This window comes from Uloborus diversus, chromosome 7 (genome assembly GCF_026930045.1).
Source record: "Uloborus diversus isolate 005 chromosome 7, Udiv.v.3.1, whole genome shotgun sequence".
Lineage (NCBI taxonomy): Eukaryota > Metazoa > Arthropoda > Arachnida > Araneae > Uloboridae > Uloborus > Uloborus diversus.
Window position 1 is genome coordinate 11,482,528 of NC_072737.1, and position 16,127 is coordinate 11,498,654.

General features: G+C 35.9%; 1 protein-coding gene across 1 annotated transcript in view; it reads left to right on the plus strand.

Moving 5' to 3' along the window:
• Nucleotides 1–16,127, plus strand: part of LOC129226240 (intermembrane lipid transfer protein VPS13A-like) — a 216,501-nt gene that overhangs the window by 26,201 nt on the left and 174,173 nt on the right. Inside the window, 1 exon segment of the mRNA XM_054860840.1 lies at nt 1,304–1,459. Coding sequence (XP_054716815.1) covers nt 1,304–1,459 — 156 coding nt within the window.

Consider the following 16,127-nt stretch of genomic DNA (forward strand, 5'->3'; position numbering starts at 1 on the left):
CGGATTTTTTTTTTTTTTTTTTTAAAATCTGGTTTCAATTTTGCCACTGTGTGTGATATTTAGAGAGTAAACTATTGAATCACATTAAAACTGCCAGTAATGGGGAAATGACATTAAATTGGAGTAAAAGGAAGTCATGTGATGCACACATCAGCTCGTTTATTAGCAAATCAGAAATTAAAGTTATTTCCTGCTATTGAAGTAAGCCTAGTTAAACTAACAAAAGTAACTACCTTTAAACTGAAGTAGAATATTTAATAACTGCAAGCGTCGGAACAACGTAGGCTCTTCATTCTGTAAAGTAAGAAACACGTAAATCAATTCTTCCTGTTGAATAAATGCAAGTCTCTTTTTAATTTGGATGATTTTATTTCTTGGAAGTATTGGAAGGATGTTGGAAAGAATATTGGAATATTGGAAAGTATTTTCTTTTTTTAGCTACCCGTTCCACTTCTTTCGCATTTTGTCTACTACCGTTGCAGATGGGGGGGGGGGGCGAAGCTGCCCGCATCATATTAGTTATATTGACTCCCTCCCTCTCTCCTTATTTTTTAATCTTTCATCCGGTCTTTTAAAGAACATTGGCGTAAAACTTAAGCAATTGTTACGTCAAGGAAACAAAGCAGAAAAATAAACTCCCCCCCCCAAAAAAAAAACATGAATATGTTCCCATGATGTCTTTTCTCAGAAAATGCACTCATTTTAGGTCAAACATGTGGTTCTGTTACACTTTCACTTTTCCTTCCTTATTAAAAGAAAAGTTTTACAAGAGAACTTCACCCGTTAAGAAAGTTCAGGGCGGTCATTCCAAGCTCGTCAGCTTGCGAGATCGAGATTCTCACTCACGTGATCGGTTGTGACGTAGAAATGTCGCAAAGTAGTATTCTAATCTGATCGAACCTAGCCGCAAGCTACGTTCGACTAGATTAAAATGCTACTTTGCGACATTTCTAAGTCACAACCGATCACGTGAGCGAAAATCTCGATCTCGCAAGCTGACGAGCTTGGAATGACCGCCCAGATAAGAGTATGTAATTATAAAAGAAAAAAATAGGCCATTTTGAAAACAGAAATATTTTGGGAGGGGAAGTTTAATTTAGAGAGCATTTAATCTGGGTCTATTTTGATGTCCCCCTGGTCTAGTGGTGTGGGTAGTCACCCTCCTTTAAACCTTTTCGCCGGACCTGCTCCTTATAGTCTGAGCATGTTCTTGTTTCTGTAGTAGAAAGCTAATAAATCAAATGGTAGCGCGCATTGGATTCTCCTGTTTTAGTGTACACGTATGATATTTTTTCTTTCACAGGTGTCCTTACAGAATGTGCACATCCGTTACGAAGACGGCGTCAGCACCAGCTTCCCTCTGTCCTGTGGTATTGTCCTCCAGAACCTGACCGCTGTGACCACCAATCACAAATGGAAAGCTTGCCAGATCGACGCGGATGCGAAGACCTTGTTTAAGGTAAGTCTTTACTAAGATACTGTAATCTACTGTCTGTTTTCTTTAGTTGAAACCTACCGCGATTTTGCGCATGCGTTAGGTCTACTCTGATTTTATCAAAATAGGGTTATCAGGAAGTAAAACAATGCAAATAGGAAATGCAAAATAACGTGTCCACCAGTTCGTCCAAAATAGCTTCGAAAAAGACAGAGACAGCAAGAGCGAGTGAAAAGTGCTCATCCTCAACCTACTGCGCCTTTTACTTCCTTTTGCAAAAAAGGAAGTACTGTATTCGCGAAAAAATTTTCACTCAAAAATCGACCTTAATTTCCATTTTGTTCACCCCCGAATGAATTTTGAGTTTTTTTTTTTTTTTTTTTGACTCGACCACACGTGGATAAGTGCCTAAGAAAGTATAGACACCCGAAATATCCATTTTAACGATTCCGAGTTAATTATAAATTTTCTCGTGACGTCTGTATATACGTATGTATGTATGTGCGTACGTGCGGATGTATGTCGCATAACTCAAGAACGGTATGTCCTAGAAAGTTGAAATTTGGTACGTAGACTCCTAGTAGGGTCTAGTTGTGCACCTCCCCTTTTGGTTGCATTCGGGTGTTTTTAAAGGTCTTTTGCCCCTTTTTTGGGGGGAAATCAGTGTTAATTTCGATGAAAACTCAAGTGGTGTTATAATTTGGCGGACACTTGGCGATATATCGCCAATGTTTTGGTTGCCAAATTTTTTCGCCAACTTGGCGACAAATTTGGCATTTTTTAAAAATCTGATTTAAATTTGGCCATTGTTGGTGATATTTAGAGAGTAAACAATTGAATCACATTAAAATTGCCAATTATGGGGAAATGACATTAAATTGGAGTAAAAGGAAGTCATGTGATGCACACATCAGCTCGTTTGAAAAGGAATCTATCTCAAGTGCTGGTCTTAGATGTGGAGAACGGACTAGGGTAGTTCGACTAGAGAATAAACGCACTTCAGTGATTGTCCTTTTTCCAACTTTTGCTTTTTTAAAATTTAGTTTTCAAAATTATGACGGCAGAATCTTCTTTCCATAAAATCCGGAAGGAAATGGGAATCAAAGTAAAAGAATCTAAGGGAAAAAGACGTCTTAAAGAGTAAGGGGAAATAAGTAGTAGTCCAGGAGGTGACGAAACAAAAGAGAAATGGAAACTGTTTAAGTTTCGCCGAAACCGGGGGGGGGGGGGGGATATTAAATGTGAAACCTTATTTTCGAAGTTTGATGACGTATTAGGAAAGTTAGTAGTTTTCCTAGAAAAAAAAAAAAAACTTTGAGAAACAATGTATGATTGCAACTCTTTTACTCGGTGCGTAAGAGCTCCGAATTTCTTCGTACCTGTGGATATTGACTTGGAGTTCGGTACTTCGGTATATTAATTCAAGACTTCATCTGAAATGCAACATATCAATTTGTCGAGAGGAAGAAATCTCTATTAATAATAAAGCTGAAAGTCTCTTTGTCTGGATTTCTGTCTGAATCTCTGTCCGGATCTCTTTGACGCGCATAGCGCCCAAACCGTTCGTTTTCACAAAATTCGGCACAGGATTAGTTCGTAGCATGGGGGTGTGCACTTCGAAGCGATTTTTTGAAAATTCGATTTTGTTCTTTTCTATTCCAATTTTAAAAACATTTTACCCTGCAAATCATCAGAACGTGGAAGAGTAAATTACGAAATAATCATAACGTGGAACCGTAACATGGGCGAGCAAATGAACATAGCGAATTGGCGAGAAATGCATCATCCATTATTTGTAAATATACAGGCGAACCAAATGACCTTTTAATTTTCTACTACGGGCAAAGCCGTGCGGGTACCGCGCTATAATAAGTAAAACTAGAAATAATATAAAAAACTTACACGAGCTTAAAATTAATACAGTAAGAAACAAAAGTATAAAATGTAATAATAATAACAGTAACACAAAGAGAGTAACTATGGACTAAAGAATTTTATGGGAAACAGCACAGAAGCAGTCATAAAATTAATTTTAAACATAATAATTCTTAAAAATATTTTCAAAAAGCTCAACAATTTTGCATGAAATTATAATAATATGAGCAACATGATAGCTCATCAAGCTTTACGTGCTGGATAAATACATAGAAAAGGCTATTGCAAAAAATCCACACAAGACCAACTGAATAATCGTAAACAGCTGAATGCTCTATTTAAAGTGCAAATAAAAGTTCCGAGCAGTAGTTTTAAGCAATCAAAGCAGAATAAATGTTTTTAAAGGTCAAGAAAAAATTCATATCAGGAATCAAGCCGGCATGAGATCAAAAGCATCCGGATACTTTCAAGAAGTGATATTTTTTTTTTTAAATTACAGCACAAATGCCTTTCGAATTTTTCTTTAACTTTGGTTATATAAAAGGCTTTGGTTGAATTCAGTTTCCAGTAAAAAGTTAAATCATGCATACGTTTAGAAAACAACAACAAATTTAAGGGGAGAAAAAAAAAGAAATATTGATCATACTGCATCGTAAAAAGCTCGAACAAGATGTAAGTTTGACAATTTAGTTTTAGTTTATGTGCAGAAAGATTCACTTATATTTAGGACTAGTGGAACCCGCACGGCTTTGCCTGTAGTAGAAAATGAAAAGGTCTTTTGTACATTTACAAATAATGTATGATGAATTTCTCGCCAATTGGCTTACCCATGTAACGGTTCCACGTTATGGTAATTTGGTAACTTACTCGTCCATCTTATGATAATGTTGCTCCGGAAAATGTTCTTAAAATTGGAGTAGAAAAAAGTACAAAATCTAATTTTTAAAAAATCGCTTCGGGGTGCACACCCCCATGCTACAAACTAATTCTGTGCCAAATTTCATGAAAATCGGCCGAACGGTCTAGGCGTTATGCGCGTCACAGAGATCCTGACAAACAGAGAGAGATCCGGACAGAGAGATATCCAGACAGAGAGACTTTCAGCTTTATTTTTAGTAAAGAAGACAATAAAAATTTAAAAAACCCCTGACTGAGTCGTAATTGTAGAATTAAGAGGGAAAATTGAAAATCAAGTTAAAAGCCTTATAAACTACTAGCTTTTTCCCGCGACTTCGCTCACGTTGATGTAGTTTTTTTTTCAATTGATTCAAGTTAATGGTCATTACAGGCAGAGGTCAAATAGTTACCAAAACATTGTTTGTCTCTAGTTTCGCCAACATTTCAAATTGCCTTCCCCCTTAAATGTATCAAAAGGTATGATTAAAACTGAAAATTAGGGGAAAGGGAGTAAATGAAATGTTGGCATAACTGAGAAGAAACCCAAAAATCACAAAAAATAAATCACGAAAACGTTCAGGAGTTGTAAAGAAGTCAGTTTGGGTAATTCCCTATTAAAAATCAATTGCAGTATTTTATGTGTTAACAAATAGAAACTGGCAACAGATTCAATTTTTTAATTCATTGCGTTTCATTTCTATGTCGGCAAAAATGAATTCGGTTACCAATCGCGTGAAAAAAGGATTAGCCGTATTTAAAATCTGCTTTAAAAAAACTTTATAATTCGAACTCTATACAACATGGAAGTTCCAAACACATTATATCAGACGCAGAAAATGAAAATACTCTTTAATTTGGTACTATTTTTTAAAATTTTCAAATATGATTTCACTGCAAAAATTTCGAAAATCCTTTTAGAAGTTTTTAATTAGTATCTTCGTTAATTAATGTCACCCGAAGACGAAACCTAGCTAAGAACACTCTCGATCAACTCTCCTTTCGAACACTTTTTTTTTTAAATCGATCCATCCGTTTAGGCGCTGAGTGCCACAGACAGATACATAGACATGTCCAACTTATAAAACCCTCTTTCTTTGTGTGTCGGGGGTAAAAACATAGGAAGCTATATTGCTATTAGTGAAAAACTAATCCCTTTAAAGCTTTATACAGGGTGTTTCAAAATGAATAGCGAGGTTTTAACATGTTATAATATTTATTACACCAAACTTACAGCCACAAGTGATATATCAAATGAAAGAGAAACTCAAACAGTTTTTTACATAATAGCCTATAAGTGCTCAATGTGAGCACCATTCGTCACTCGGCACACGTCAAGACGATATGCGAGTTCTTTCCAAACTTTTATGAGTGTCTCATTAGTAATTCTGCAACAGCTGTTTCAATCCTGTTCCTTAATTGGGGAAGATCGGCTGGCAGTGGAGGCACATACACACGATCTTTAATAAACCCACAAAGATAGAAATCACACGGCGTTAGTTCGGGTGACCGTGGAGGCCACGGGAAACGAGCCCTGTCATTAGGCCCCTTACGACCAATCCAGCGGTCGGGTACAGTTTGGTTAAGCCAATCGCGTACCTCATTATGCCAGTGAGGTGGTGCACCATCTTGCTGAAAGATGAAGTTTTCTGTAAAACACAAAACGCTTTCTGTTCTTTAGTCGCCATCTTTACTACAAGCGCTTTCTAGCGGATTGCAGCAGAAACATTCCACGCGCATGCGCACTGATGCCAATAAACATTATATAACTGTTTGAGTTTCTCTTTCATTTGATATATCACTTGTGGCTGTAAGTTTGGTGTAATAAATATTATAACATGTTAAAACCCCGCTATTCATTTTGAAACACCCTGTATTTTGTAAAATTTTAGCATAGTATTTCTCTTGTATGCTGTAAAAGTTTGGCAAAGTTTCTTGAGGAAATTGCCTTTTAGAAGGGAAAACTTGCAAAGGAAATTAGTATTTTAAAATTCTTATATCTTCATGAACATAAGTGATGCTTATATGTTAATTCATATAGCAGCTGTAAGTAGAAAGTAAGACTAATTCGCGAAACTTGCAGCTTATTGCCAGATTTGTGCGATTTATAAAAAAAGTTTTTCTTATTTCATTTGTTGTTGGTCCACTAAATGCACACGTGATTCAATTTTTTTTTTTTTTTGGAAAATGTGAACTGAAGCATGCTTATAGGACAAAGTTACATAGCAATTTTAATTCAATTCAATTAATTTCAATTAGGGTAATATGTTTTACGAAAATGCATTTCACAGATAAAATAAAAAGATATTTGAAGTATATTTCTCCCTGTCTATTTGATAATCCCTGATTGAGTAAGTGGGAATAAAGGCTATAACAATAGCCTGACTACCTCGAACCACTCAGAAACGAACTTAATTTAGGGCCAGATCATAACATAAGATAGTAATAACAAAAATAAATGCATAATCGTTAGAAGAACACATAAACACAACACAAGTACTAATGCAATAAAGTATATCAAATTTTATAACAAAATCAAGGTATACTATTACAAATATACTACTTTATCCTAAATTAACTGCAGTTGAGTTGAGTATAAATTTTTTTAGCCTTTTCTTAAACGAATTACGACTATTTATGGTTTTTAAACAATTCCACAATCTTGATCCGTAAGAGTTAATGCCATTAAACAATGACAGGTATTCCTCCCGAAACTCGAAAAACAAGTCCAGTTTGGGGAGTGTCCGGGCATTTTCGGCTATATAATGTAGCGCGTATGTTATCTTCTTACTGGTAATATAGGTAAACTAGGTATATTAATGCAGTAAGTGGAACAACCGTCGTCTAACTAACAATCAGCAAGAAGCATGTTGAACCGGTGTAACTAACCGAACATAGAACCCTTTAAGAAGAAGAAAGTTGTCCACCGTTACAAAATATAATGTGCTCTAAAATATGTGTTCGCTGATTGGTTGATGTCGTCTCTTGTCGTGAATTCCTATTGGTTGGCCCATTTGGTATAAATGCCGGTGTTCACGTGGTGGACGTTCAGCTTTCCACGACTTTCTGGTTGTGCGCTGAGTTTTTTGCACTGATGAAGAGGTTTCATTGTAGCCTTGAAATAGCTATATGATGTATTTTCGTACTAATTTGCTTTATTTACGATGGTTTTTCATTTTAATCATAATGTATTGTGTTGAGATTCCACCTTAAGTTTGATAGCTTTTTAGTCGTGAAACAATAACCACAAATGCCTTCAAAGAAAATTAAAAAATATCTCTATCAATGAGAAATTTTTAAAAAATCATGACCTTGAAGAATGTCATTAGTTTAACCGGTGTAAAATTTCAGTAGGCGGTAAAGTAGTTTTTTGTGCGTTTTGAAATACTTTTAATACTCGTGAAATATTTGAACCACTAAATCACGATATTTTTTTAAATCCATTTCTAAATGATATATCATAGAAGTTACAATGAAGATTGCGAGCGGGGGGGGGGGGGGGGGGGGTATATGACAATAGAGCAAATGCAAATTTTAATGATTCTCAACCTTAGGATATATTGTAGCTCGATAATGGATAGGAATCTATGCAATGACTATTTCGCATTTTTTAAATTGTAACAAAAATGGACACAGAATACTCAGCGCTCGTTTTTGTGCAAAACATTCATTTTCCACTTCTGACGAAAAAACACTCCGAAGTTCGGACAATTAATAAGTGTTGGAGGAATTAAGTCCCTGTAACAATCCGAAAGTAAGTGTTCAATTGGTCTAAATGCGATTAATGATGAGTGTCCCACATTCGGACAAAATATAAGAGCATGTTTATTTGATTAGAAATATTGTTGAGCAACCACGATTGCTTATTGCTTTCATTTGACTGTTTTGATGTCCTATCATTTTATTTTCCCACCGCCCACCCTCTGCACCATCACCGTCGACCGGCTCCTCACGATGCTGCTCCTATAGCAAAAGCCGTCTCCAGGTTGCATCCATGTCCTACACATACGCGCATACATACACAACTGCACACACACACACATATACACACACAAACACATACACACACGTATACATACAGACACCTACACATACATACAACTACCCACACATTCATGCCTGCACACAGACACAAACACATATGCCTACACACACATACCCCGCCCCCACGCACACAAACACTCATACAACTACCAACACTCATGCTTGCACACAGACACAAACACACATGCCTACGCACACATACCTCCCCCCCCCCCAACCACATACAAACACAAACGCCTACATACACACACACAAACATTCGTGATTGCGAAAAACATAATTGGAATTCCAGATGACAAAATTCAAATTATTTATTATTATTTTTTTTTTACTTTAATTTCATTTGACATTTTCCTTTTGCGCTTTGGAGAAGTAGAAAAGATCTTGAGATAGAATATTTCTTTATCTTTAAGAGCTGAAAAAGAATCATTAACAGTACTTAAATCGGAAACTCTGCGGAAATCAATTTAGTAGGTCGAAATTCCTCTTGTAAAAATCAATAGTAAGAGCTACGGAAGACGAAAAGCGGGACAAAAGGTGGACAGTTGCAGCTATTTTGTCTGCTAATTAAAGCTTTGTTCAGATAAAATTCATTTAATTTCGAAACTTACGCTCTAAATACGAAATATTTAGCATGTTTTGTCCATACGTGAAGATATTGTTACATTTGTTTTCATTAATTTTTAAACAAAATGTTAATGATGGTTTTTTTAATCGTCGTTTCAATCAAAAGCTCATATAATTTTCTTTTCATTACTTTTGTTCTGTTCCATTAGAGCACTTTTAAGCAATAATTTAGACTACACTGGTTATCATAAATTAAGGAAAAATCACAAAAATGACGATTGCTCAAAGAGTTACATGTAGAATTTTATGAAACTTACCCACAATATGCAACACATAGTAAGGTATAAAATAACGTAAAAAGAAATTATCAGACAATTAAGGAAGTATAGAAATTAACTCACCCCTAAAATGAATGAATCGAAGGTGTCAGCTTGCTGTAGAAAAAGTACCTGAAATATGGAATATGTTCCCCTCCAGAAGCAATATTGCACATACAGCGATGTGTGATGCTGTCAATTATGCGGTCTATAAATTCGAAAGGAAGCGAGAGCCATTGCTTGTGCAAAACAGTATCAAGCGCGGTAAGGGTCTGAAGGGGCGGGTTGAGAGCAGCTAGACGCCTCCCTAAAGCATCCCAAACGTGCTCGATGGGATTCAAGCCCGGGGATTGAGCTGACCACTCCATGCGGAAATTTGTTGCCTGTTGAAGATAATAAACTACGATACTAGCTCTGTGTGATCTTGCGATATCGTCCAGTAACAGGAAAGCATCACCTATTGCGCCGGTATATGGGCGCACATAAGCATCAAGGATGTCATCTCTATAAACCTGAGCATTCACGGTTCCCCTTGGAAAGACATTGAGGTCTGTGCGTCTACCTAAAGAGATGCCACCCCAAACACAGACACCGCCTCTTTCGTATCCATCTCTTTCGCGGATGTTTGACGGATGACAACAGGTTCCATATCAAATAACGCTTACTATCGCTTCCTAAACTAAATCTAGACTCATCTGTAAAGAGAAAAGCCCTCCATTGATCAGGCGTCGAGTGGACATGTTGTCGTGCCCACTGTGAACGGTCCCTTCTATGGCACACAAATGGCTGGTTGCCTCGCATACAGACCACCTTCGTGAAGCCTTTTACGCACAGTTGACGTTGATATTGACCTTCCGGTGGCTGCAAACATGGCGAATCTGATATGAGTCGGAGTAGTGGCTGTATTCCTTCTTGCACATAAGCTCAAAAATCGGTTATCGGCGCTCGTCGTAGCCGTTGGCCGTCCTTGGCTGAATCTCCTGGATGCCGAATCTGTCGTTTGAAATTAACTCCAAAGTGTATGAACCACAAAAGGACTCCCATAAAGCCATCTGGCTGCCTCTGTTTGAGTTTGTCCTCCCTCTAGTCTCCCAATGGCTCTTTATCGTCATTTTGCAGGCAAATGATGCCTGGAAGTCATTGTCACAAAATGGCTATCTCGGATTTCTTATGACATTATCACAGCGAAGTTTATAGGCTTGCTCTCAAGCATGAACTTTGTATGCTACTCGCAGATTACGCACTCCGATTTCAGCGCCACTAATTTGCATATTGCACTTTTATTGAGCAATGTTTACTAAGCAACATATTCAAATTTTACACGGTTTGGCTCATTTTTGAGAGAGTTGTCGCTATTTTTGTGATTTTTCCTTAATTTATGATAACCAGTGTAACTGGCAAATTTGCAATTCAAAAATCTATTTTTCTTCAACAATATATTTTTAATAAAAACATCATCGTGAATTTTTTTTTTCGCTAACCGCAGCGAAAAGGAAATAAAATGATGCCTTACTTTAACAGTTTTATGAAAAATTAACGAATCATCCATAAAAAGCACCCCTTAAGGAATATTAATCATGACAATGTGATTTACCATGATAAAATAAAACATCATCTAAAACCCCTCAGATTTTCCCATGGTTATAGGACTTTCCCAATTTGCACCAAATGTCATACTGAAGAGGCCACTGCACAACATCTGATTTTTTGTGTTGGTTTGGTACGCGAGGATCTACTGATGAGACCTGCTTCTGTCTTGAAGTTGATTAAGGCGAACAACCTCATGAATCTGATCTGATTCAGAACAGAAAGATAAGCAAGAAGAAGAAGACCATGATAAAATAAACATTTTACTTTCTGATTTTAATGCAACAGTACAAGTGTTACTCAGAATCGGACATTGAGTTTAGATTATATACTGTTGAAAATTCGGATCAAAATTTAGCCGAAGAAAGAAAATCCTTCAAAAACGAGAAAACCCATGGTAGGAATTAAGTCACGATTCAGAAGGAGGGGGGGACTGGGAGGGGGGGCAGTCCGCACTGGGAATCACACGTCTTGGGGATGCCACCCAAAGTGGAATTACAAGTTTTGAAAAATGTTAAACGAAAATTTTACTACAAATTTGAATATTTTTCGAGGGTAAGAACCCCCGGACCCCCTTCACCTCAGCCCACCCTACATCATGAAGTGAATATTATAAGCTCATATTGTCAAAACTCAAACCAAGACTTCCTCTGAAACCAAAAAACTGAAAATCATTATTTTCCCCTGTGTTTGAGATACGTTTGAAATGACGCTTTTAGAAGACCTCGCAACGACTCTGCACATACGCGTCTAGGCCAAGTTATATGAAAAGCGTTCATAATTTTTTTTTCTGTTGTATATTAACGCACTTAAAATCTTACACAATTAAAAACTGCGCGTATGCACCTATATATCTATGTCCGAGTTTCTTCTCCCGAACGCCAGGAAACTGACCATCGAACCAGGTATCGATGGATTCATCATTTTCCAGTCTTTATGTTTGGCTATTTAACGTAATCTTCCGATAATAATTAGCAGAGATATCAATTGAAAACTATTAATTATGATGCTTTGATTTTGACGTAAAATCCCTAAATTTCGAATGCTTTCCTCCATTCAAATTATTATTCAGTGCTTCATCTCAACTTTCCGTAACAATGCTTTTATTGAAATTTTGTAGCGTGAAGAAAATCATAGAGACCAAAGATCTGTTGCCATTTTTTTTCTCGAAAATGAACAAATAAAATTCTGGGTTTTGTTTTAAAGGCTTTTCCTGTAATCAGAAGATTTCAAATGTTTTCTTTTTGGTTATTTTTCCGGAATGTGCAGCAAAATTTTATTGATTTTTTTTTTGTTCAAGCGTGATTGTTGAACACGCGTCACTTAACATGACTTTTATTTTCGAGGTACACCGTGCAAAGCAGGGTGATCCCATAGACTAATAATAAGAGTAGACCGAGCTTTCTCGTTCTTGCTGATAAAGAAAATTGGTTCATAGATGTATCACGTGACTAGTGGAAGGGCTTGGCGAAGACTTTGGCAGCATGGTTGCTAGATGGCAGCATTATCTATAGTTTGGCACTCGACATGTATTTTAAGACAATGTGTTTTCATTAAAAAAAACTTCCAGGTGCAGAGATTGAACTGTTTTTCTTTTAGTTATGCATTATTTTGACATTAGTAATAGTTTTTGATCAGTTTTCGGTAACTTTTACTTCATTTGGAGCTGTCAGCGTTGGCGTGAACGAAATGGCGTAAACGTTTTGCTTTAACGCAAAAATGTACTAATCGGTATCTTAAATTGAAACTGTAGGTAAAAATCTTACCGTTTGCTGATTCCTCTTGGTCGCTTGCATCTTTTATTACTTAGAGAGTTATTGAAATTGACTAAAGAAAAGGCACAATAATATCTAAACGAAAAACTCACTATATTAACAAAATATTTACAACTCAGAATAACAAATTTACAAATCGGACTCCATAAAAGATCATTCTTCCGTGTTCCATCAATTCTATTTATTTTATTTCGCGCTGGCGTTGATCGTCTGCTACGATTAACGCCCGCTGTTGCTAGGATATCCACCAGTCACATGGTTTGGTTTATGAGCAGCAAAAGGGTTGCCGTAGCTCGGTCTACTCTTATTATTAGTCTATGGGTGATCCAGCTAGTTTTGTAACAAAAAATGTAGTTTTTTAAAATTGTAGCAATTTCTCGTTTTCATAGAACATTTACAATAATTATTATTTTTTTTTGCGTTTGTGTGTGTGGGCGGGGGGGGGGGGGGGGGGGTTGACGCCATAAATTGCAGTCCCGGGCATCCCCCTTGCTAGTTACGCCACTGCAGGTAAAGAAACTTCTACTCCATTAGCCCACAGCAACATTCTCTCTCTCTCCCTCGAAGAATATATGTCATTATTATCATTCACAAGGATGAACACGTCCAAAATTTATAATGCTCAAACGTTCTTTGAAGAAATTCATTCAATCAAAAGAAACAAATTAACCGCAATGTAAACCACCTTGAGTCACGTGTAGCGTCTTCCCGACCTCGACCATTTTATGAATTTCGAATTCGTTTTCCTTCCCAGGGCTCTTGGCTTTTATCACTTTTTTCCATTTTCACTCAAAACAGGAGCTAGAAACGATAATTATAGACGCGTTCCTTCTTTTGACGCCATTCAACCCGAGTCGGGCATTCACTAAAATCTGACATTTAATTTCCAAAAATTTTAATGGGGGGAGACTATATTGCATTCGAAATTGGGCATTCGTGTTTGGCGGTCGTACCGGTTTGGACGTTCTAAATACTCGTTGGAATGACCTTCGCAGACGATGAAAGAGTATGGAAAGTAGATTTCAAAAAATAGGAGTCATTTTAGGGTGGAATTTAATTTCGTCATTGTAATTGTTTACAAAGTCTTTAAAAATGTCGACAAAAAGTCTGTTCCCTTTTATGTTGCCGTTTAAGGTGAACAGTAGAAAAATTGACCACGTTGTTTTTGTTATTATTTTGCCTTTAAAGTCTATGTGCAGCAGAATGTAAAGCTTTGAATTTATTTACATATTTTTTCTTAAAACATTTAAGGCTGGAAATGAAATGTCTCTAATTATGATCATTTCAGATAGTAAGAGATGAATAAGGAATCATTAACATACTTTTTTCTTTAATTTTTTTTAAGCAGTCTTTCGTATAAAAAAAAAACAAAGTTTTTTTTTAAAATTTTTTACAATCATTTATGATTTACAATAAACTCTCATTGATTCGGAATTTATGTAAACGGGTTTCGCTTAATGCGGACTGCCATTTAGATGTCAATATTGTACAAATAAATGTAAGTTAGCGTAATACTGTATTTTTGTATGCTATATTTCGTATTTTTGTAATTTTCTCTTATGCAGTTTCATGTTTCATTTTTTTGAACTCAATTTTACTGAGTATAGTAGTTTGTTTATATTTCTTGGTTTAATTTATAGGTTATTTTGTTGAATCCGTTCTTAAATTAATTTAGACGATCTGAATATTAGTCCTGGTTCTTGAGATTCTACTATGTTAATAAATCACCGCTATTTACTTTTCGTAATTTGCTTAGAAAAAGATTAAAAAAAATTGCTTCAAGCATTTAATTCATTATTTGCCTTTAAAAAAAGTATCCATCAGTTTCAACCTCAAAACATAGTTTTTAACTTTTTTTACTTCCTTTTACAAAAAAGGAAGTATTGTATTCGGGAAAAAAATTTCACTCAAAATTCGGCCTTAATTTCCATTTTACTCACCCCAAAATGAATGTTGAGTTTTTTCTTCGACCCGACCACACGTACATATGTACCTAAGAACGTATAGACGCCCGAAATATCCATTTTGAAGTTTCCCAAGTTAATTACAACAAGTTTTCTCGTGGACGGTAGAACGGTCTCAAGAATGGTATGTTCTAGAAAGTTGAAATTTGGTACGTAGACTCCTAGTGAGGTCTAGTTGTGCACCTTCCGTTTTGGTTGCATTCGGGGGTTTCTAAAGGGGTCTTTTGCATCTTTTTGGGGGGAATCCATTGTTAATTTTGATGCAAACTCAAGTGGTGTTATAATTTGGCGGACACTTGGCGATATATCGCCAGTCTTTTGGTCGCCGTTTTGTCGCCAACTTGGCGACAAATTTGGCGAATTTTGATTATTATTATTATTTTTAATCCGGTTTCAATGGGGCCATTGTTGGTGATATTTAGAGAGCTAGAGAGAAAATCACATTAAAACTGTAATAATACGGAAATAACATTAGATTGGTGTAAAAGAAAGTCATGTGATGCACACATCAGCTCGTTTTTTTTTTTTTTTTTTTTTTTTTTTTTTTTTTTTTTTTTTTTTTTTTTTTTTTTTTTTGCAATACTGAATCAATTCACCGATAAAATAAAGATGCCGAATCCACAGTTAGTTTGCCAATATTTAATGACTTTCCCTAACATTCGGTTACCATTGTCAGTTTCTGTAACATTAATTTCTTTTCAACGGATGCTTTAGCATATATATTTGCAAACTTTGGATGTAATTATTGGAATTTATGTTTTTATTTTTTGCTCGCCCTTAGGCAGTATTTCAATATATTTTCGTTCTTCTTGCACATTCCACTTAGTTTCTGTTGTTTCACTTTTAGATAAACAACAAAACATCAAATTTATTTTTAATTGGTAGTGCTATTCTCCATATTTACCACTCTTTTGTGTTTGTAGAAAGTGTAAAAAATTATGCATTGAAGAAATTATTACAGTAGGACTACGTTTATCCGGATTATCAGAGACCAAAAGCAATCCTCATAAACAAAAATCCAGATAATCCAGGTAGTACGGATAAAAAGCAAAACAAATCCTAAAATTAGTAGGCCTCCCGCACATTCTGACAAAAAAACATATATTGCAACAGAATTGCATAGAATTCTACAAAAGATATTAAAAAATATCAAAACATTTTTCGCAATATTTCTTAACACAGAATTTGTCTACTGGGTTCTGGTTCAAACACGTGTGGCGGTTGACTTAAGGCGTGGTCGTGCAAACGCTTTATCTTTAATAGTTAAAACTAAAAGTCAGCTTTACTTGAACAAGTTGAGCGAGTAGTACGAGAGGTGGACGAAAATCGGGGTTTCGCTGTATTAACATTTGTAGAGCCATAACTTATGTGATAGAGTAAGGAAATTTATCATGCATAAAACTATTAAATAGTCACTCAAACAACATATCTGTCAAGTTCTGTGAAAATGGGTTCAGTGGATTTTGTGTCAAAGGTTGAGATATATTGTGTCCATAGGATCCATCAGAGATGCAAAACTACAAAAAATGCCCCAACATTTCGTTCATTAAATGTTCAACTTGGAAATATTTATATGATTAAATTTATTATTTACATTTAATCATCCATTAAAAAGTAATCTTTACTAATAATAAAGCTGAAAGTCTCTCTGTCTGGATGTCCGGAGGAT